Source organism: Rhinopithecus bieti, unplaced genomic scaffold (assembly GCF_001698545.2).
Source record: "Rhinopithecus bieti isolate Rb0 unplaced genomic scaffold, ASM169854v2 scaffold_5260, whole genome shotgun sequence".
NCBI classification, from domain to species: Eukaryota; Metazoa; Chordata; class Mammalia; order Primates; family Cercopithecidae; genus Rhinopithecus; species Rhinopithecus bieti.
This window is the reverse complement of record NW_016805896.1, coordinates 7,279,679-7,303,300: the sequence shown is the minus strand read 5'-3', so window position 1 is coordinate 7,303,300 and position 23,622 is coordinate 7,279,679. Positions and strand designations below refer to the sequence as shown.

General features: G+C 38.5%; 1 protein-coding gene across 1 annotated transcript in view; it reads right to left on the bottom strand.

The window, feature by feature from the left end:
- KLHL14 (kelch like family member 14) overlaps window positions 1-23,622 on the bottom strand; it is a 72,994-nt gene that overhangs the window by 4,040 nt on the left and 45,332 nt on the right. The window contains exons 3-7 of the mRNA XM_017873933.1: window positions 19,085-19,174; window positions 10,685-10,763; window positions 3,653-3,843; window positions 3,413-3,571; window positions 413-570 (exon numbers count right to left, since the gene is read on the bottom strand). Coding sequence (XP_017729422.1) covers window positions 413-570; window positions 3,413-3,571; window positions 3,653-3,843; window positions 10,685-10,763; window positions 19,085-19,174 — 677 coding nt within the window. The remainder of the gene's footprint in view (window positions 1-412; window positions 571-3,412; window positions 3,572-3,652; window positions 3,844-10,684; window positions 10,764-19,084; window positions 19,175-23,622) is intronic.

The window sequence follows — 23,622 nt, the reverse complement described above, 5'->3', positions numbered from 1 at the left end:
GGGGAAAAATCAATGGCAAATCACACATCCTAAATAGACTTCATGAATATTGGAGAATGAATTTCCATTTTTCATGCCTTACCAGTCAGAAACCTTTCAGACTCTCTTAATGAACTGCAGACCATTTGTAAAATCACCTCAGTTTGACTTTTAGTTGGGAAGCCAGAATCACAAGATCATAGAGATAGGAGAGAAAGAGACCTGCCGCACCTTGTCACGCTGTTGATCAGCCAGCAAGCCAGTTCAACAGCCACCAGATTGATACTATTTTACTACCTAAAGCAACTGACTGCCTGCGTGTAAGTATGATACTCTTAAAAGGTACATGTGTGGAAGATAACACATTTGGAAGGATACAGAAAAAGTAAGCACCAACAAAATAAAGGAGCATGCAGTAAATGTGGACACATACCATACTCCAGCTGTAGCCTCCCACAAGGTAAATGCTGTCATCAAGCACTGCACAGCCAGGGCCGCTTCGACCCTCCAAAATGGGAGTTTGGAGTATATTCCACTGGTCACCTTTCGGGTCATAGCATTCCACAAGCATTACATCAAGGTGGGAGAAACCTAAGTGACAGAACAAAGTGGAACAACAAAATAATAAATGCTCAGGGTCCCAATTCAAGGCTAGGCCTTCTTTTAAAAACAAGTCTCAAGCCAAAATAGATAATTATGGTTTTGAAGATAAAAAAGCATAAATTCACTGAGATCGGGAGAAATGTCAGAAAGACCTAAAAAATCCCAAAGAAACTCTAGTTGTTTTAGATTACTTCAAAGCAAGAATATCTGAACAGATGTCATTAGTGAAGGTTGATTATATGTGGATAGATCTTATTAAAAAAGTTTATTAAAACCTTATTTAAAAAGGCTTAAAATAATAGTTTAAGCAAGCATTTTACAGGGCACTTACAATATGCTAGTTTTCTTTTCTAAGGACTTTATTTAAATGAACTCATTTAATCCTTTCCATCATTCTATGAGATAGTCCCTGTCCTTACTTTCATTTTATAGATAAGGGAACTTGGAGACAGAGAAAGTCAATTACCTGAGTAAGTCACAAGTCAGTAAGTAGACAGGTTGAGATTTGAATCCAGGAGAGGTTTCAGAACTCAAACTCTTGCATACTAAATTGTATTGCTTTTTCTCAAATGAATATTTAACTCTCTCAGAACGTTTTGATAAATTAAAAATATGTTGTTCAGCATCTTTTACCTTTTTCACAATTTGACTATGTTTATAAACAACTCTGATGATGTAAATGGTTTCTAATATTTGCCAAGAATCAAGGTTTAGAGTAGGAGGCTGAGTACCTTTCACCGAAGAGCTTCTCCTACCTCTTCTGATAGGGTTCTCAGTGTCTGGGGCAGTACCTAGGTCACTGAGAACAACTTAAGTTTCCTGGACTCTACTGGAGCCCTGCCTTTAATTTAAAGGGTGAGAAACACCTAGTGGGAGCTTCATACTCACCAAGCAGATCAAACCTTTAATGTTTTTATTTATTTTTTTTCCTGTAGTTAAATGCAGGCTATGGATATTTGCTAACTGACAATCACAGTGTGTATTTTAAAGTAACCAACATACTGGATTCTTTAAAATAATTGAGAAGATGAATCAAAAAGTGGAGAAATTTTGGTCTTGAAGAGGTAGACAGGTTATTTCGGTTACTAACTTCCTACAGAAAATAAATCGCATAGATGGTGGAACAACAGAACAATGTACTCACTGCAACTCCAGAGTATATTCCTTTCCTTTACCATTAAGATTATTGATGATGATTTTTGAAGCATATACACTTAGAATGGGCACTTGGGCAAATTCCAGGTTCTGACCTTAGAGGCATCATTTGAAGATATATATGCCTTCTCTGTACCAATGTTATACATGGGGACTGTGATCCTCATAGAAACCATCAAGGCAAGATTAATTATCCCTCCTTTACAGACATGAGGTTAAGTGTCTTGAGTGAGACCACACAACTAGAAAGTGCATAACTAAAATCAAACCTGGGCTTAGATGCAATGTCTATATCCTCTCCTCACCATGATGCCTCCTTGAGCTAACCCAGTTTTGATGTGTGTGCAGTATTTCTCATTTAGATTGTCATTACCTAAGTCTTTCTGTCCAAACGCAACCTCAAATGTTAGAAGATCCTAGAGCATTTAGACAATATCTTGTGCAGAAGAATGAAAAGAAATCACATTTTAACATAAAAGGATATAAAGTTAATATAAAACATGGCGACATAAAGGAATGGTGTGTGACTTGAAATGAAAGAGCACCATTGAAAGAGATAAAGAATAAAAAGGGAAGAGTCACAGTAGTAAATAAAATCTTTTCCCACTGGAGAGAGCACTTAAGCTGAACAGCAGACATGCTCTAGGCTATTGGCATTTCTGAACATGAACTTGACTGAATGAACATGAACTTGGAAGTATCTACGTAAAAATTACACCTGCTCAGACTTTATTACATTTACAGGTAAACATGTATTAGGAAAATAGAGAAAACATCTAGGTCTAAACCATCTAAAAAGATGTATATACTATTAAAAAATAAATGCACACATGTGTGTTATCTACCATACTTAGATAGCCTGTTTCCCTTTTAGCTCAATTTCAGGGATCATAGACTAGCAGAGCTGAAGGAGATTTTAGAGAGCATAGAGCAGTTTCTTCATCTTCAGATGAGGAGACTGAGGCCCAAAGCAGTTCAATAATGTTCTCGATATCATAGGTCTCTCTGTTTTCCTGTCACATTCAGTGTTACATGCATGCACATAATGTTATATATGTACACATACACTACAAAAAGTTACAGTCACATACATATCTGGGGCAGGAAAGGTGCTGAAACATATCTCTGAAAATGCTATGCTTTCAGATTTTTATTGAAAAAAACAACAGAATTTGATAATCATAAGTAGTTTGCTATTCAATTCTTAAAAAATTCTAAATTTAGACACAAGAATCTGATAAATATTACCTTTTAAAAAATCACGTTAGCTTTGTGCACTTATGACTAAAGTTCTTTATGATTACTGCAAAAATAATTTTCTGGAAAAAATTCATTACTACCACTTTGGTGATAAGAAATAATTTATTTCAGTGAATACATTGTTACAACAAATTGTTTGTGCTCTTCAGTTATTAATGCTCCTGTTTCTTATTTTCTGTAGACATCATTATTCATTTCTTTTATGTGTATGGTAACTAAAAAATAATCCTATCTGCAGAAAAGCCAAAATAAATGCTTGCTCAAGGGTACTGCCAATTTACACAGAGTAGATTTTATTAGATCAACATGTTTTTTACTTGGTTAACTATCATTATCTAAGGAGAAACCCCCTTAGCAAGAAATATGAGATGCAAATGTTATTGTGACTAAAAAACAAAACAACAACAAAAAAGACCTTTCAAATGATTTCCTCCAATTGCATACAAGCGATCATTCATTACAGCCAAAGTGTGAATTGCGCGTTTTGTGTTCATATCTTGTTTTCGAGCCCAGACATCCATTACTGGGTCATAGCAATATAGCCATGGGACATATTCTCCATTGTGTACACCCCCTGTGAAATAAACATAGACATACAAGTCAAGAGAGTGCTTTGGAACTGAACTTTGTAACAAAAAGTGGAGGAATTACTTGCCTGAAATGTATATTTTCCCATTGTGCACTGCTCCCGCATGAGCCGCCAGAGGCTGTGGCAAAGAGGAGACATAGCGCCATTCATTTGTTTCTAGGTTATAGCACTCCACGCTGGACAAGTAGCCAGTTTCATTCCTTCCACCAATAACGTATAAATGTTTGTCCAACCGACATGCATAGAAACTGGCTCTTCTACAATGAAAACAACCCACAGTAAATCACAAGAGGAGCTGTGAAATGTTACTTTTTGAAATAAGGTAAGCACCACCCAGTTAGTCAGGAAAAGGGGTGCACTCTGCTTCAGAAAGGGTTGCAAATCTTTAAAAATTACACATATACCTTGTAAGTCTGAGACCTTCTACAGTAATCATATGTATTGCCCTTTCTGGTTAATATTCTTGATATTAAAGTAATAGTAGAGGAGAAATTCACCAACTCTTTGTTTCAGCCCTTTTATCTTGCTTTTATGCACTGTTAAGTGTTCATTAATATTTGGGATATTCGGTACCTTGTAAGGATATCGTAGCTCTGTAAGACAAAGTGAAAAATGAAGTAGATAATGTAACAATAATAAATTATCTTGACATTCACTTTCTTTATGGTCCTTCAGGGGTCATTGTTCCCAATTTATAAGAAACTACATCATCAAAATTTTTCTTCAATTATCACTTTTTTTTACCCTTAGTACTACTGCAAATAGAATAACTTTTGTGAACTTCATATAATGTTCAAATTTTGCACTTATATAACCAGTTCAGGAATTTCATCTAAGTAGCTTTTTGTGTTGATTCTTAAAAGGCTATAAGATATTTTAGGTCCCTTTTTAAGAGAGGCTATTGACTATATTATCCCATTATGCCATCAAAGCAAAAGATACAAGCTGTGTTGGAAGGACTGTAGACAGAACAATCCTAAGATATGCCATAATTTAGGAGTGAGATTTGAAGATACTGAGGACCAGAATTAGAGCTGTAGTAGAAAAAATGGAAAGGGGTGACACAAAAGATATTTTAAAGGAAGAAAATGTAAAACTTGGCAAGTAATAAAATATGGAAGCTCAGGGAGAATAACGGTCAAATAGCAATCAAAAATTGGGAGTTAGGATGACTAGTTTGAAACTTTAAGCAAGCCTTTGACTGTTTGCTTCTTTTCTTCATTGATACTACTGGAATAATATACTTCACAAGGAAAACGTGATCCAATATTGAATAAGTATAGCTGTTAAGTGCCATGTCCCTCAGATAATGTAGTTTGTATTTAATGAATTAATGATCTCTATTAAAATAGATGCCAAGATTCTTGTGGAATGTTGATTGCAAGACAAGGAGTGCTACAGGTTTTTATCAAGGAAACATGTTGCTTGGAGATTTTCCAGGTTGTGTTTATGAAGTACCAAAACATTTAGGAGGTAGTGTATAGCATGGTGATTAACGATTTGGCTTCTTGAGTAAGACTGCCTGGCTAGATGATGTATTAGGTGTGTGGCCTTTGACATGTCACCCAACCCCTCTCAGCCTCAGGTTCTCATCTGGAACATGGGGATGATAATGGTCTCTTTCTCACAGGGCTATTGGCAAATACATATAAGTGCTTGTCATAGTGTCCAGCATTTTGTTCATGTTCAGGAACTGCCAGTTAATATTACCTGGATAAAAGGTTTTTAAAAATTGACCATCAACATGTTTGCATGTAAACATTTCCGAATAATGTTTAAGTGACAACTAAATTCTTTAATATTCGTTCAGATGATTTGTTACCATACAGGCATGATATTTGTTATGGATGGTAATGTATTCATTTTTTAACAGTCCTGAAATTATCCTAATAGACATCATTGATAATTTTAGAGCAGTATTTTAGCTATGTTTGTTTTTTTCTAGATTTTCTTGATATATTTGAAGGAAATATGTGCCTTGGATAATTCAGAAAGATGGTGAAGGACAACAATAATGAAAACAGTGGTAGGGAGAAAAGTAGGAATAAAATAAAGAGAAGATGAGTCAGGTTTCATAAAGTAAAGACTTAACTGGGTCCATGTCTTCTGTGGGGTTTGTGAGGCTCTGAAATTGTAATAAAATGCTGTAGATAGATGTTTTTGCACATGTGCATTTTTTGGAGGAAGCTTTTTTTTTTTCTTTTTTTGAGACAGAGTCTGGCTTTGTAGCCCAGGCTGGAGTGCAGTGGCGTGATCTTGGCTCACTGCAAGCTCCGCTTCCCAGGTTCACGCCATTCTCCTGCCTCAGCCTCCCGAGTAGCTGGAACTACAGGTGCCCACCACCACACCTGGCTAATTTTTTGTATTTTTAGTAGAGATGGGGTTTCACCGTGTTAGCCAGGATGGTCTCAATCTCCTGACCTTGTGATCCACCCGTCTCGGCCTCCCAAAGTGCTGGGATTACAGGCGTGAGCTACCGCGCCTGGCCAGAGGCAGCTTTTCAATGTGTTCATCAAAGGGATTTCTGATCTTAAAAAAATTGAGATTTTTCTGGTATGAGGGGCTAAAAACTCATCTAAATATAAATAATATTTCAAAGCAGTTGCAAAATTAAGTGCATACAGATAAACTACTGATTCCTTCTATTTCCTCAACCAGACTTCAGTTACTTTCTCACTGAATATGATAGGTCAAAGTTATTCTACTAGTACGTTTACCTTTTCAAGTTTAAGTGTTTCATTGAAAAGACTGACACATGTCTACAAAAATCCGTCCTAAAGTAGCACATTTTTTTTTCCACCATTGACACTAAGGTAGTTCGGTATACTTCTTCCATGTGATTCTATACTAGGAGCCTCTGAAGCAGTACATTTTCTTTTTCACTAATGCGCCATCTTTAAAGAATTGGGACTATGTGGGTTGTAAGCTGGTCATGGTGAGTTCTGTGCAGCATTAGTTTAGAAGAAAAGATGCCAATTAGTATGAAAACCTTCTATTTAACTGAGTTTAGATATTGGAGAATAAGAGGAAGATCTCTCTTTGGTGAACTCATTTTCTTGTCTAAAATTCAGTTTTTTCACTTGTTATGATCTGGTTCCTTCCTCACCATGACACCTGGTCAGCCTGTCAGAACCTGCTTTATTTTCTAGCCAAGGCGTTCTTCATGTGACACTCCATGTGTACTCCTAGCTTTATCCACACAGTGTCACTGTTAGGATCTAAATGGGAAAAAATCAGCAGGTTTCACTTCCTGATGAAAAGTGCATTTTTAGGTAGAAATTCCAACAGTAAAGATTCTGAATCTTTGACTTATTCCCTTGCGTGCCCAAAGCGAGAGTTCCTGAAATGCATTTTAGGAACCTGATAGTTAATGGTCTGCCAGCAACTGTGAACATTCGCTCTAGGCTAAAATCTTACCATACCAGGTCCCTCTTGACAATGCTCCCTGCCCCTCTTTGCCACATGAAGAACATACAAGGTTTAGGCTATTTTATTTTGAGAGGAAAGTAAGTTCAAGATTGTTAAAGATTTTTTAGTGGGATTACACTGTTTCTATTTCAAATTGTTCATCTCTCCCTCCTTCAGCCTCCCCTGCTCCCCACTGCCAGAAGCAATATTCAGTATTTGTGAGATAAGTTTTAAAAAGATTAATAATAATGCATACAAATATACTTTAAACCCGGCTTATTTTACAGATCTTTACAAGTTCTCTCTGGCCCTTAGAGTTGTCAGTTTATATGCTAAAGCATGAGATTGGATTACTATCTCCTTACCCAGCTTGAAGTTTTGACTTTTGTCATTGGATTAAAAACAATGAATATGTTAAAAAGAATATTGTCTCCCATTGTTTCTTGTTACACAAAATATTACTAGAAACAAAATATTTAAACATTGATGCATTTTTGACATATTAAATTCTTGTCTTTTATTTACTCTGTGAAATAGAGGCTTTGTTCTTAACGCTTCCCAAACTACTTTGTCTTCTATTTTTTTAGATTAGCTAGGGGGTAAGATCTCCATGAGAATAACACTTCAAATGTCAATTTTTACTGAAAAAAAAATTAAGTTACCAAAACATTTCTACTGATCCAAGTTTTTAATTTTTTCCTCTCCTTACTGAAGAATTAAATTCTAAATCTGAGAGCAAAACAAGTCATTGGCACTACATTTAAATTTATATTTTCATCTATTCATTTCTGACAGTAAATTCATAGCCAGCAGGTATGCAATTCATGAGCTGACTCATGGTTGAGTGAATCTGAAGGCCATGTGCCCATTTCCCTGCTAAACTGGGAAGGTGTTCTGCACTTTTTCTCTATTCTTTTGGAAGGGTTGGCTAGGTAGGGTATCCTGGTACTCAATCTGTCAGCACTGAGTGGGAAAAGGCAGATCTCACAAATGCCCCGTCAATCTTGCAGCTCCATTTCTCCTGTGGGCTGGTTGACCCAGGCAACAATCTATAACTTAAAATGAAATTTTTCTATCATTACCAAGCTTCCATTCAAAATACAAAATACAAAATACAGAGCACAGCTCTGTAAGGGTAGGTTACCCCAGAGGTGGCTTACAATGTGTTTTCATTATTCTCAATTGGTTTGGTGATTTCTCAGCATAATAATTTTTCAGCAGTTTGGTAGCAGCATAAGGGAAGGGGGTAGGTGGGGAACTTCCGGTTTCATTCATGATCTACACAATGTAAAATTAACTAAATGTTTTAAGCAACTTTTCTGATCTGAAGAGTGACTCATATATTTCTAGATTCTTTTTCCTCTTTTTTTAAAACCACCAATTAATCTACACTAGTAACTGATTGTACTTGCTATTTTGAATGGAAACTTGGCAACGACAGAAAAATTTCATTTTAAGTTATGGATTGTTGCCTGGGTCAACCAGCCCATAGGAGAGATGGAGCTGCAAGATTGACGGGATATTTGTGAGATCTGCCTTTTCCCACTCAGTGCTGTAAGGAGCTCTTTATTTGGTCTATCGAGTTGATTGTTCTAAATCTAAAAAAAAACTTCTTTTACTAGGGACGTGACATGATATACCATAATGACTTAGAAAGAAACGTTAAACAGTCCATCCTGTCAATGGTGGCTGCCGGGTACCGACAGACCATGGCAGGTCTTTTTATCAGGTCAATGAGCTGCTAAAAATTGTCTAAGTAGGACCCTGCCATGATAGGCCATAGTGCCTCAGAGGAAGTCATTACAGACTATCAAGTAAACAATACACATTTTCAAAAAAATTACTAATTAGGTTTTGCAGCAATACTTCCCATCCTTAGGGGCTCTACAGTGGGATAATTGACCACGACGTGAGTTATGCCTCCCAAGCCGAAGGCATGAAGGTTAATTATCATGGTGTACAGCCCCCAGCAAAGGGGTCCGCGGTGATGAGATGATGACATTTCAAACATGTATTGATAGTTGTTTTTTAAGTAAAACTTTTTGGAATAGTTTTGATTAAAGGGCAAAGTGATGCAGCTGTAATAACAGCAACCAGGAAATAACCTCCAAAAGAGAGAAACAGGGTGCACTGCAGAAAAAGACCAGGAAGCTTCAGATTCATTAAGTTTGTCAAACTATTAATTGACTTAGAATTATTTCCTCAGGTACCTTTGAACTAGACATTCCTAAAAGTGTCTGTGGTCCTTAATGTATCATGCCTCATCATTTTCACTGTATAGCCTTTAGTCTTCTAAGGGAGTTTTAATATATTTACCTGTATATAGAGTAGAAAGTTAGGTCTTGTGTTTCATTAGAGCATGGATTCATGCTGTCTTGCTGCAATAAGTACATTTTTCAATAAATGGTATTGTATGAAAATTTTCTTTTAGCTTAGAATTTAGGATTAAGAATCCAATTTAATCTCAGGGTAATCTACTTGAATGTTATAAAAAGAGAGATATTCAGGTGAGAGGTCATGTAAGAAATAGAAAAGAGAAAGAATGCTGATGATTCCTTTTTTTTTGAGACGGAGTCTCACTCTGTTGCCCGGGCTGGAGTGTAGTGGTGTGATCTAGGCTCACTGCAACCTCCGCCCTCCGAGTTTAAGCGATTCTCCTGCCTCAGCCTCCCAAGTAGCTGGGATTACAGGCGCCTGCCATCGCGCCCGGCTATTTTTTTTTTTTTTTTTTTTTTGGTATTTTTTAGTAGAGGGGGGGTTTCACCATCTTGGCCAGGTTGGTCATGAACTCCTGACTTCATGATCCACCCGCCTTGGCCTCCCAAAGTGCATGCTGAAGAGGCAATAGGATGCAGCTTACTGTCTATCTCACTGGAGAATTTGCTCAAGAGGATGTCTAGATATTATTTGAAAAGAACCAAGTGTTCAAAATCTGGGCTGTGAATTTGCATATGCAGATAAAGACATGGTGGCATGCCTGAGGAACAGCTAGGAGAGACAAAATATATGTAAATATAGTAGCCATCTTGTCCTTTGGTAGCCAGGAGAGTTGGCTGAGATAACTAACTACTCTATGCAAAAAATGAGATGACACGTTGGAAGACTAATTTTTTTTTTAAACTTAACAAATGACTTGTTCTTGAATGTATGGATTCAAAGACATTTGGGGAGGTAAATGCAAACAAGACAAAATTTACTATTGAAATGTTAAATTTCAATATTTCATATCTAATTATCTAAATGTCTAATATTAAATATTGAATTTTAATATTGAATATTGAATTTAATATTAAATAATTTAATATTGAGTATTGAAATGTCTGTACCAAAATGCACATCATTGCAAGTATAGTGTTTTATATTTCAATTTTAGGGTTTAAATATATTATCACCAAAAAGAGTGATATAGCCAGAGAAATTTTAGCTCTGTTTGCAAAATACCAATCAATATAATCAAGAAAGACAGTCACACATTTTTTTTTCTTCCTACATTAGGACAAATAATTGACTTAGTTTTCTCTATTGAATTAACAAGGAAGGTCATGTAAATTGGCTAGGCCAAGTTTTGTATTTTGCCTCATATGTCTTCCATTGACTTTGTTTAGCATTCCTTCTCATGAAAAATCACCTAGCACCCATGCCCCTGTAAAGCCGTCACAAACATTTCAGGTGCAAGAAATAAACACTTACCTTTCTTGCATGGGTGGAAGTTGAATCCAGCTGTTAAATCGAGGATCATAACGACTGACAAAATTTGTGCTGTGTTTGCCTGTAAAAATGTATTTGAGACATTTAAAACTGAGACTCTTTTGCTGATTTGCACATATAGTAGTATTTTATAAGACATCTCTGTTCTCAGGTTTAACAAATAGGTGAATTAAGTAGAGGGAATGCCTACCACAGCGCAGGCGATGAGTCAATGGAAAAATAAATGTGCCGCCTCAAGTGTTTTTCCTCTTTCCTTCTCTTTCCTTTTCTGTTTTGCAATGAGTTAGGATAAAACTAAATCAACCACAAGAATCAAAGCAACTATATTTACCAAACTCGCTTTTATTACAGTGTTAGGATAAAAATATCTGGGGTGTTACTGGTGTTTTAATGCTTTAAACACAGTAAGTTATCGTCTGTAAATTATCAGTTCCACTCACATGTGCATGGCCTCGCTATCGGGGGGAGAGTCTGCTCTCTCTCTGTTCAATAATAGCAGCCACTACAAAAAGAGCCTGACTGGGAAAGTTAGTTTTGTTCTACACATACCATGTAAGTTCTGCGTGTGTATCTGGGGGAAGCACAGTTGCTGTGACATATACACAGGTGTATGTGCTGAAATGGGAGACATGAGTCCTCTGAGCTGCTTAACTAGCTTGTCCCCTCTGTTGAGCCTGAGAAGCATGGTAATGCCTCCAAAGTATTAAAATGAATCTTATTTTATATACGTGTTGACATTAGAACAAGAAATGGAAGCAAAATAATATATTACATTCTCTGTGTAGCACCTGAGATGATAATCATCTAGAGGACTTGAAGCCTTAACTCTAAGTCTGCCTTTGTTTATATATGTGTAACTAAACATTGAGAGATGGGTACCAAATTTCACTACAGGACTGAACAGATAGGGGTGTGTGAGTGTGTGTGCATGTACTCACACAGAAATGTCCACCCAACACAATTATTACCTGTACAAATATGTATCAAGCACCTAGCACCTACTGTGTGTTTTATGTATTCTAGACTCTGGAAATACTTTGGTATGCAAGATAGACATAGTCCGTATCCTTATAAATGCATAAACAAACGTATAATATGAAGTAGTGATGAATGCTATTAAAAAATAAAGCAAGGAATGATAAAGGGAGGCCAGTTTAAGTAGGAGAGTCACCTGCTCACAGACGTCTTTTGCAAGTCATGCACGTATCTACAGAATGAGCCTCTCAGGCAAAGGGGTGGGAAAGAATTAAGTCGCTGGACTGGCAGTAAGTTCAAAAACAGCAAGAATGCTAGGGTGACTGGACAGAGGTCAGAAAGGGGTCAAGGGCCAGAACATAGTGTGTCTTGTGGGCTGATGCAGGATTTTATATTTTGTTATAAGGACAATAGCAAGTCACTGGAGAGTTTTGAGCAAGTGAAAAACAGTCTAATCTATCACGCTGGCTGCTGTGTAAAGAGTAGACTATAGGGGGGCCACTGTGGAAGAGGGGAACTGTCAGGAGACCACTGCAATCATCAAGGTAAGAGCTGTGGTGGCTTGAATGAAGGTGGAGGTGGTGAGAAATGGTTGAGTTTTAAATCTGTTGTGCAGACATAGCCAAATAAAATTTCCTGAGGGCTTGAACACTGGTATGAGAAAAAGTGAGTCATTCAGGATGACTGCTAGGTTTTAAGCCTGAATAATTGAATGGAAGGTTATGCAATTTGCTAAGGTGGGGAACACCAAGGAGGAGTAGTTAGGGAGTTGGGAAGAGAAGTTATGAGCTCTGTTTTGGAATTAACCTTGAGAGACCTATAGGATCTCAAACAGGAAGTGTCTGGTAGGCCACTGGCTAAATGCGGCTAAGGGTGCAAATTTTGGAGTCATTAGTCCAGAGTTATTTAAAACCATAGGGTTGAGTGAAACCATTTATGGAGACTGTATGAAAATGAAAGACAATGGGTCCTCAGAGTGAACCCTGTAATAGAAGCAGCAAAACTGACAAAGGAAAAGAATGCTCAGAAATAGGGGGAAAGGTGTGGTATTTTGAAAGCAAATAGTGTTTCAAAGGAAGGGAGGTGAGCAGCTGAGAGGTGACTATGGCATTGGCAGCATGAAGGTTGCTTGTGGCCTCAACAGGCATTGCTTCCGTGAACCGGAGGGGATGAAAGCCTGAATGCAGACTACTCAGGAGAGACTAAGATGTAAGAAAGTGGAGGTAAGAGGATAGGCATTGCTTCTTAGGACTTTTGCAATAGAAAGAAGGTTATAGCTGGAGGATGCAGCATTGAAGGAAGGTTTGTTTGGTTGTTTTTAAAGTTCGGACACACTGGAAAGTCCTTGAGCGGGCAAGAAGGAATGAGGAATAGACTTTAGGATTGGGGCAGAAACAATAGTAGGGGGAAGACAGAATATATAAGTTGCAATGGAAATAAGTGAATAGATTGGAGGTAGCAAAATGAAGAGTTTATCTTCTGAGTGCTTCTATTGAATTAAAAAGTAACGCCATCAACTGAGAGTGAGGATGGTGACTCTGAAGGAGGCATTTGAAAAGACTGAGGAATGATATAGTTACCTTGGAGGGTAGAAAGGCACATTGACAACAGAAATTCAGTGGAGCTGAATAGTAGCCAGCTTGGCTGTGTGGTTTTCTCTATCTACATTTAGTTGCTCAGGGGCAGGGGAGAGAGGGAAGAGGGTTAGGTTTAACCAGGACTAGTATTGTCAGGCAAATTCAGAGGAAGGAGAGAGAGAACAAAAGGCGGCAGGTGTATGAGGAGAGTGTTTATAGGGATGGGCCATAGAAGCTAAACTCAGTAAAATGGGAAGTAAGGTCACGAGGGGATGATGGACAGTGAAAATGTGGCTTTGCCGGCAAAACAGTGGATTACTACCACATAAAGAGGCAGCAAATGGTATCATCTGCAGATATCCTTTAAAGTGCTTGGGGTTTTAAGGGATTGAGAATGGCAATAAAGAGAAAACAGAGAAGCTGCTTGCCTCCAATAATATAAAGTATGTTGGGGAAGAAGATACACACTGGCTCCCATTAGAAAGAGTGGCTAGGAAAGCAGTACTCTCAGAAGATAGCCAGGTTTTGGCCGGGTGCAGTGGCTCACGCCTGTGATCCCAGCACTTTAGGAGGGCGAGGCGGGCAGACCTTTGAAGTCAGGAGTTCAAGACCAGCCTGGCCAGCATGGTGAAACCCCATCTCTACTAAAAATACAAAAATTAACCAGGCATGGTGACGGGCTCCTGTAATCCCAGCTACTCACGAGGCTGAGGCAGGAGAATCACTTGAACCCAGAAGGCAGAGGTTGCAGTGAGCCAAGATCGCACCACTGCACTCCGGCCTGGGCAACAGAGTGAGACTCCACAAAAACAAACCAAAACAAAACACTAGGTTTTGATTAGAAAAGAAGTTAAAGGAACCATTCAGAGGAGAATTTAAGGATTATAGATATTTTGCTGATGTGAGATCATGAGTTGCAGGGATCATGTGGGAAAGTTTGGATGGTTAGGTTGAGTAGTAAAATGAGTTTTATTTGGGGACATACAGGAAGAGATAAGAGTATCAGGGGGAAAGGAAGACTCAGAAGATTTGTATTTCACATAAGGAGGCTCCAACTCAAGAAAGAATTATGTCTAGAGCTAGTTAATAAGTGAGTTTTTGTGAAATCTGCAATCATTTCCGTGTAGAAAAAATATCATCATTCTTAGTCAAGTTCCAAGGTTAATTCCCAAATTCAGGTGAAGATTAATGATATTCATGGGAAAGTAGAACCTACCCACCGTGTATAGGAATGTTTCTCTAGATGTTTGGATTAGAATTTCCATTTGGAAGATGATATCTGCCTCCTCCTGGCAATGGAGCCAAGAGTGCCTTCACGTGCTGAGCAGTGGTGGTAGAAACTAGCAATGTTCACTTCGGGTTGTAGTGGTAGTGGCCTTGATTCAGAGAAGAGGCTAAGCAGAAACTGGTGTAACATGGATGTGAGATGAGAAAATGGTTTCCAGAGGCAGGGTCAGTGATGCAAAAGAGTCTGGGTGTGGTGGCTCATGCCTGTGGTCCCAGCTACTAAGGAGGCTGAGGTGACAGGATTGCTCAAGGACAGGAGTTCAAGGCTGCAGCAAGCTATGATTGCACCACTCCAGCCTGGATAACAGAGTGAGACCCTGTCCCCAGAACCCCCAAAGAAGACACAAAAATAGGGCAAGAATGGAGGACTGGGAAGACAAAAAGAAGGAAGGCATTCTGGAGGTGGCAAAGGAGGTGCAGAGAGGATAATGAACCTCAGGAGAAATGAGTGTGGTAGAGTGAGGAAGGTGAGATGAAATGGGGTTATTCTCCTTCCTTGTGGCTACTATGGAGATGCTACCAGCAGCCTGAGAGTGGCGGCCATATGCTATGAAATTTTGGATTATCCTCACACATTCTGTTTTTTCTCATCCTTTTCATACTTTTTTCTCATTTTCCTCCACTTTTCTTTTTTGTGCTGGTGACCTGTCACCAAACACCATTGTTGCTTAGCACTGGGCTGATGTGATAAATGGGGCAAAGGGTGGCAGTTTCCAGCCAATGTAGGGAGAAGGAAGTGGGAAGAAAAGAAGTTCCCTTTGAGCAGTTGTTTTGGGAACCAGTTATTAGGAAGTGACAAATGTAAACTGGGTTTCCATAAGCTGGGGCACTGACAGAGTCTATACATATCTATTAGAATACGATCATGCATTCCTATCACTAATGACATGAAGAGAGTTGATAGGAGTTAATAATTATATCTGAGTAGAAAACCTTATGTGTATATTTTGATTATATTTCCCATAACTAATATATTTGCTGACTTCAAGTTGTGGTCATCAATAGATCATCAACAGATATAATTATATTTATTTCAAAGAGTATATGTTTGTGTTTTATGAGCATGTATTGAAATTCGCAATTTTGTATTTCAAGGGCACACATCTCAGATACCATTTTCATAAGAACGAATTTTTTTTTTTTTTTTTGAGAGAAGTCTCGCTCTGTCGCCCAGGCTGGAGTGCAGTGGCCGGATCTCAGCTTACTGCAAGCTCCGCCTCCCGGGTTTACGCCATTCTCCTGCCTTAGCCTCCCTAGTAGCTGGGACTACAGGCCCCACCACCTCGCCCGGCTAGTTTTTTTTTTTGTATTTTTTAGTAGAGACGGGGTTTCATCGTGTTAGCCAGGATGGTCTCGATCTCCTGACCTCATGATCCGCCCGTCTCGGCCTCCCAAAGTGCTAGGATTACAGGCTTGAGCCACCGCGCCCGGCCAAGAACTAATGTTTAACTTAAGAAGATTTCATCTTTGGGACTGACATACATAACATCTGAACCCACGGATTTAAAAGCTTTCTCTGTGCCAGCAATGATGTTAAAGCATGTTATATATTATCATAGGATTGCTATCCTTTATATGTTTTGGTATTAATTGCATGAGGTATTATAATACAAGACTCTCAAATTTTAGAGATGGTTGAGTCTCTTCACAGTTTTTAAAATGAGGAATGATGAAGAGTTCCTTGTGAGTGAGTGGGAGCCACTTTCCATGTGATCCAATATTGATTTAATTTCACAAGATCAAAAACAAAGTGTCACTGTTACACATCTAACCAAATACATATGGTTACATGAAACACAGTATATTACAGTGGCTAAAGACAACGGCTCTGAAATCAGATAGACATAGGTTGAAATCAGCTCAGCTTCTTGTAAGCTATGTCTGCTGGCAAGTCATTTAACCTCTTCAGGCTTAGCCTTCTCATAGTAAAACTAGAGTTATCATGGAATGATTTGCAGGATGCTTGTGAGGACTAAGTGAAATTATGTAGGTGAGTACTTAGCAAAGTTCCTGGCAATAAGGAGTACTCAATAAGTACTACTAATAATACTAATGAAGTTAAACTATGGTTGACCAGATGGATGGAGTATGGAAACCATTCATGGGATTGTGGCGGATGCTCTTGGTCCTTAGCCAAGATTCCTTTACCAGACCGATTCACCGATTCCCTGGCTGCTGAATGCTGGCTGCTCATGGTCACAGCAGCTCCTGCTGCTGAACAGGCCACCTCATTGCCTTCCCTCATGCCCCACCTGGGGGAAGGCTTTAGCCAATGACTGACATGAAGTGCAAAAGACTGGCCTGCTTGCCGCAAGGTGTAACCAGTTCTCCTCTACTTAGGTGAGCCCAGCCCATGGTCCAGCCTCCTTTGCCCAAATCTATGCTAAATGACTTCATGTGCCAAATGAGTCAGGGACACAATGACTCAGCCTTTCATGTGGAAGCTTCCAAAATTCTAAAAAGGGATCTTACACACACACACACACACACACACACAGACACACACACACAGAGAGCACTCCTAGACCTGTATTAAGGCTAAAGGTAAAATTAAAATACAGTAATTAAAGTTATACTAAAATTTAATTCTGTGCATCCTAGTAGTTAAAGCAAAGAGAAGAGACACAATAGTCACGTGGTTAGCATTAGTAATAATTTTCAAAAGCATACAATGTCTCAGGACTTTGGTCTAAAGAATTTATCCTCTGGGGCTTCACAGGGAGCCCATGAGTGGCAATGGTGAGAACCATCCCTATGGTAAATCCAGTTGTGTGCTGTTTCTAGTCATTTCTCACAGCATATTCACTGATGGCTTTAAACCCAACTGCTGTTCCTCTCAGGGCCAGGAAAAAGAAAATCAGTGTAATCCAACAGCATGATTTTATGGGAGTCTGAATTAGTTCAAAGATAAAATCTTGATTCTCTAGACTAGAGGAAGGCATATTTCCTTTCAACTCTCCCCTGTTCCCCCCACCCAATTCTCTCAGATGTGTCTTTGATTAGAAATTGAACAGCAAGTAGCTACAGGTTTGTTTATTTATTTATTTATTTATTTATTTATTTATTTAATTTTCTTTGCATATGCCTGTGGAACAGGTTTTCTGTGTTGCTGCTTAGGTCTGACTTAAGACCTTAAGTCAGGCAGATTCACAGTGTTTTGTGAGATGAACTGTGGCACCAAGACTGCTATTTTAACAAAGCCCTATTATACCTGCAAAGCGCAGTAGGCTGAAGATGTTCCTGTTTTCTCTTGTCATGTTTTAGTTTTAACCTGGCCTTCAAAAAGAATGTTCTGCAGATTATTTGCTTAGATAAACCCAGTGGCTGCACACTGTGTGTTTGCTTACAAATGCTCCTTGCAGTTCAAATCACTTCTGAAGAAGGATAAGTTAAATAGTAAATGAGGAGTTTACAATGCATTGTGCGCATGTCAGGGTTTTCTGGTAACATATCGAATCCATCATTACAAAGGTAGGTTAGGGGAGAGACATGAAATATCATCCTTGCTCCTGTTCCAAATCTGTTTCTCACAGAGCCCAGGAACTGTCTTCTTTAAAACACTAGAAAATGTGGCACAACAAAGCTGCAGGTCTTGAGAAAGAATGTCCCCCTCTCTTAAAAGAAATGTTCTTGGAGGGTGGCCTGGATTGTTTTCCTTGAAGATTTTCTAGAGTGAACAGATGTAACAATTTTCTATAATTTGCCTTGGTGCAGATGCTGAAAGAGAGCGTTCACAATAAAATATATGCAGTATATGTAATTTCAGCTGGATGTTCTGGGGTTTTAAAGTAAAAATGTGTACCTGCAAGCTGTTTTATAGTTTCTCAGTCATAATTATCTCTGTTACACAGAAGGCTACAACTGCAACTCCTCCTTCATGTGCAAGCTTTCCAAAAATATCTTGATAATTTTGCATATTCTGCAAGCCACAATGTTCTTCTTGTGTTCGACTTGGGAAGTGCGTTAAAATGCTTAATTTCTCTTTGCAATAAGTTTATGATGTAATCACATCAACGAGGAGGATGGTGGATAATCTATGGAAGAAGTGCTTGCAAAAGGTAGAGCAACTGGAATGGGTGTCGAGTAATACCTGCTGCAAAATAACTTCAGCTAAAGTTATGTGCGGCATGACTGGACATAATGCTTGTGTATTGCAACCCACATTATTCTATTGATAAAATGGGAGAAAGGTGTTGGAGAAGATGGTGAGGATTCTTAACAGCTGCAGCTTGCTCCCTTCCTCTAGGGAGTTTGTGCTCATGCTTGTAGCATTCCTCAGGGGATGGATAAGGAGAGGGGCTGGGGTATCACTGCGAAGCCAAATCCCCAGACAGTTGATGAGTGATCGCTCTGCTACACATGTCCCCAGTTAGCTCAATGATTGACCCTCTCTCCAATTGTCAGCCCCATTTCCTGACTACTTCATTTGTCCCCGTTGCACAGAAATGTATTTTCCACACTAATTACAAAATGGACTGCTACTGATGCCCTTCATTACACACATAGTTGCTGAGCACCTCCAATTAAGTTGTTCAATAGTTACCATTCGGATTCCACTGGTCCTCTCCACCCAACACGAACAAGAAGTTTTCCACCTCCACAACGCAGTGGTGGGCACTGTTGTATGGCATAACTGAAATTAAGAATAAAAAAAAAGACATATGAAATTTTCCATCTCAGGATTTGCTATCTTGGCTCACTGGCTGTTTGTTTCACTGAAGTGCGTAAAATGTGAGACTGAGTCAGAGGAAGAAGAACGCACAGGTAGCCAAGCCGCTAGTCACCAATCCAGGGATCCCTATGCAGTGACTCCGCGGTGTGTTCCCAGCGGTTTCAAACCCAACCCCTTTTGACTAATTTTACATAATGTTATTCCAGAAATTAGTCAAGAACAACCTGTCATGCTGCTTTCAATTCCTAGGTTCTCCTAACCTGCCTGATGATGTGGATAGTGATCTGAACGACTGACACTCCTAAATGGTCAGGGCTGGGGTTACTTCTTGGAAGAAGTATCCCTGAATACACTTGGAGCCATTAAGATGCTCTGCCCAACTCGGTTTGCTGGCAGTCTTTCCATAAACAGACTCAGGGTGCTTGGTAGCTTTCTATTCCACAGCAATGAACAAGCTGAATTTCCATACAGTTTTAAGTTTTTAAATTAAGGTCCTGCTGATTTAATGCCTCCTCCAAATGTATACGCTTAATTTCCTGTACAATGTCATTAGCAGCACAATCACACATTTTCTATCTATCTGCTTAGGAGCTCTTCTGTAACAAAGATGAAAACTGTCAGGAACATCACAAATATCTATTCTCCTTGCCTCTCCCTTCTCTCTGCCCAAATGTGATGGATGTGAGGAGGGGACATTATTCAGAAACCCACTAATGCCAGCTTTCTCTGTATTTGTTCTGATTTACATTTCCTTTAGGGAGACACAAAGTACCAGGATAGGATGCTCCTGTATCCTTTTGTGCAGTGCAGTGTTAGTCTCTGCTACAATAATATCCTATGGTAAATGTAAACGTATAGAGCATTAGTTATATCTCCTACAGCGGTTTGGGCCCAGTAGGAAAAATGATGTCCTTGTTCAGCTCATCATATGGGCACCTTAAATCTAGGTGAGGACAAATGGGGAGGTGATGTGCATGTTCAGGCAGGGAACTTATTCCTTGACACGGATCAACAGAGCACTTAAGAAACCAGTGCAGTGGGAAATCAATATGAGTCAGGGCCAACTCTTACTTTGTGCTCCTTTGCCAATGCAGAGAGAGAGAAAGTGAGGAGACCTATCTCACGCCTGACTTATTTTGGGTGCTATATAGCTCTCATTTCATTTTGTTTTATTATCTTTTATTTTCTCAGGAAGCACTTACGCTGGCTAAGATATGTAAATAAAAAATAAGAAACAGGCACAGGTTTGAGACTTACAACACAGCTCTGAAAGAGCAAATCAGATCATTTAAGCTTCTTACCATGGGATTTTAGAAGTTTTGTTTTGTTTATTTACCTACTGACTTATTTATTTGTACAGCAAATATGCATTGTTTTTGAACTTATACCCACAAGGTGGAAGGCATTGGTAGGTAAACCTCCAATCTGGGGGATAATGTAGAAATTGGGTGGGCAGTGGTTTGTGCGGTCCATGAATCAGGTCAATTGACTTCGAGAGTCATCTCAAGAATGTCCTTTAGCCCATCAATCCTCAGTTTATCTCTTTGAAAAACGCTTTTACCTGTGTAGATCCTGCAGCCTTCACTACTCAGAATTCATTGTGGCAGAGTATACGTGAGGCTCATTGAGCAACAGAGGTGGAATATGTTTGAAAGATTTTCTTCCCTTTAATTAGTTCATCATTGTTTGGAGCATAATGCTGGTTCCAAAATACCAAAAACAAGACGAAGCTTCCATTATACTGTGAACAACCTGGTGCCACTCCAGTTGACGGTAATGTCCTCTGGCCAGTGGTAAACTTACTCAGCATTAATTGTCAGCTGTATGCATCAATTCACATGAGATACAGAGCAGTCATAGAGGCCATCAGCTACAACGAACTTATTCTATGACCACAGCTCTTCAAATATTTCTTTTAAACTTTTGGTCAGTTCAACATTTTGCCCAGATCTTATAAATAATGAAAAATGGTATTATTATTTTTTAAACCAGAAGTCCAGCTTCATAATAAAGTACAGTCTCTGAAAATAAAATGACACTTGTGTTTTGTTCTTGCCATTCATTTGCTCTCATTCAGGCAAGCAGAAATTAAGTGAAGGAAATAATACATGATTTATTTTAAGCCTCTTTTCATTTGATTACCCCTATTGTTATGCTTTATGCAAACAAATGAAACTATTGAACTAAGCTAACTATTGAACTCTTCAAAATAAGAGAAAAGAAGGTCTTTGAAGTCCTAATTTGAAGGCTACTTGAAGGAATTCTCATCTATTTACACATTTTTACCCTTGTTTTAAAACCTGTCTGCTATATTTCTTGGCTGAGCATTTCAGTATTCTCATTCCTGAATTATTGTCTTTTCTGAATTATTACTGTGAATTGAGAGGCTATAAATATACTCAAATGCTCGTTGAAATTATTCTGAATATAAAACTCTCCCAAATTTATTTTTAAAAATCTATATTCAATCAATGTTTGAATTTTGCAAAAGACCTAATTTCTTTGACTTCTGATTAAGCCCAAAGAAAAGCAAAATAAATAGGGTAGTGAACAAGAGCAAACAATTGTTTAAAATGGCCTTGGGTGCTGCACTTATTGATTTTCTTTTAAATAACCACAGATACATGCCTGCTCCTTTCCAGATTTCTCCAGAGGTGGACAAGTGTCTCGCCCTCACAAGCAGGTAGTGGGGGAGGTTTGTACTCCAGGTTCACATACAGCCCAGTGTGAGTTTTTAGCGTGTCAGTCAGTGAGTTAGAGGGAAAGGGGAAAGAGAAGCTAATCAGGATGAAATGAGATTAAAGGCTGTCTAATTTTACAGCAACTGTGATCCATCAGCCACTGTGAAAGTGACAGTGGAAATGAATGATGGAGACAGACAGGTGGGGCTGTACATTTCACTGATTTATCCTCAAATGCACTGGGCCTTATTTTATTGAGTGAACATGACCGCATTTATCATGACTGTCATCTAAACCCACTTCCCTCCATTTAAAAAGGTCACTTTACTCAGAGGGAGTAGGAGACAGGCACTTTCAAATCAGATTTAAAATCTAATAACACGTGTTTATAAGGCCCTTTGCAAGACTTCTCAACTTTATTAAACAAACAGGTAGTGCTAGGAGGAAAGAAAAAAAAAGCCAGAAAATTGGAGAAGAAAACACTTTTCATCACCTGAAGGAGCACTTCATTTCATCTCTAAATTTCAAGCAATTTGTACCATTTTCTCCTTCCACTCCAAACACTCAAAATTCTATTCTAGTCTTGGGAAATTAAATAAAACATTTACATTTAATACTTTCAATTAAGAAAGTAGGAATCAGGTAATACTATAAAATAAACTTGGAGAGGATATTGTCACAGTATTTACTCTGCAGAATGACTAATCATCACACAGGAAATAGATGTTAGCAATTGTAACAAGCTGAATCTCTGCCACAATTAACTTATGTACCTGTTAATTGTTTCCCCATAAGTTTAAGGCCATAAAAATCTCATTTACACAGTCTTTTACCCCTCCCTGTACCAGAGCAATAAAATGTCCTGAGATCTTATGCACAAAATTGGTCTCTGTGGATGGGAAAACGGAGTCAAACTCTCTGGGAATTCTCTGTTATTTTTTGCAATAACAACCAGCACTGACCAAACATTTACTATGTGCCACATATATGTACATTAAATACATAATTATATTTATCTATATTATGGCTTTGGAAATACAAACACAGTTGCGTTCTTGCTATTCATTTGTTCACATTTGGGCAAGCAGAAATTAAGTGAAGGAAATAATAAATGATAAAATATCCTGATAGTATATTTACCTAAATTGGCTCACATCTTTCATTTAATACAACTAATCGTAAAGGAGGCATTACTCATTCATTTCATTTTTAAAGAAATACTAAAAGGCCTTGAGAGGGTAAGTCACTTGTTGAAGGTCAGACTCAGGTACCGAACGGCAGAAATAGAATCCAAACATGGGGATATCTGGACCCCAACTCACGCCCTTATCCATTTCACTCTACTGATTTTCAATAGGTATGTTCATCCATCCAGCAAGTAATTACTGAGTTCCTGAGTGTTCAGTGATGGTGTTTCTGAAATTTGTGTATTTTTTTTATATTGAATCGTATTTTAAACGTGTTTATTACTATGATATTTGAATGAATCCTTAAAGCAAGAAGACATTCCTTTAAATGATTTCCTATAAATCTGGATATTCAAATAGTTGGTTTTCTTAAAGCAGAGTACATTTGTTTGATAGAGCCAGAAAAAACACTGAGAAAATCAGCCAGTTAAGGGTGGGTAGAGTCTGTTGGCAGATTTTTTTTTTTTTGACATTTTAATCGTAGTCACTGACTGGTGTGAGATGGTATCTCTCATGATTTTGATTTACATTTTGATTTTGA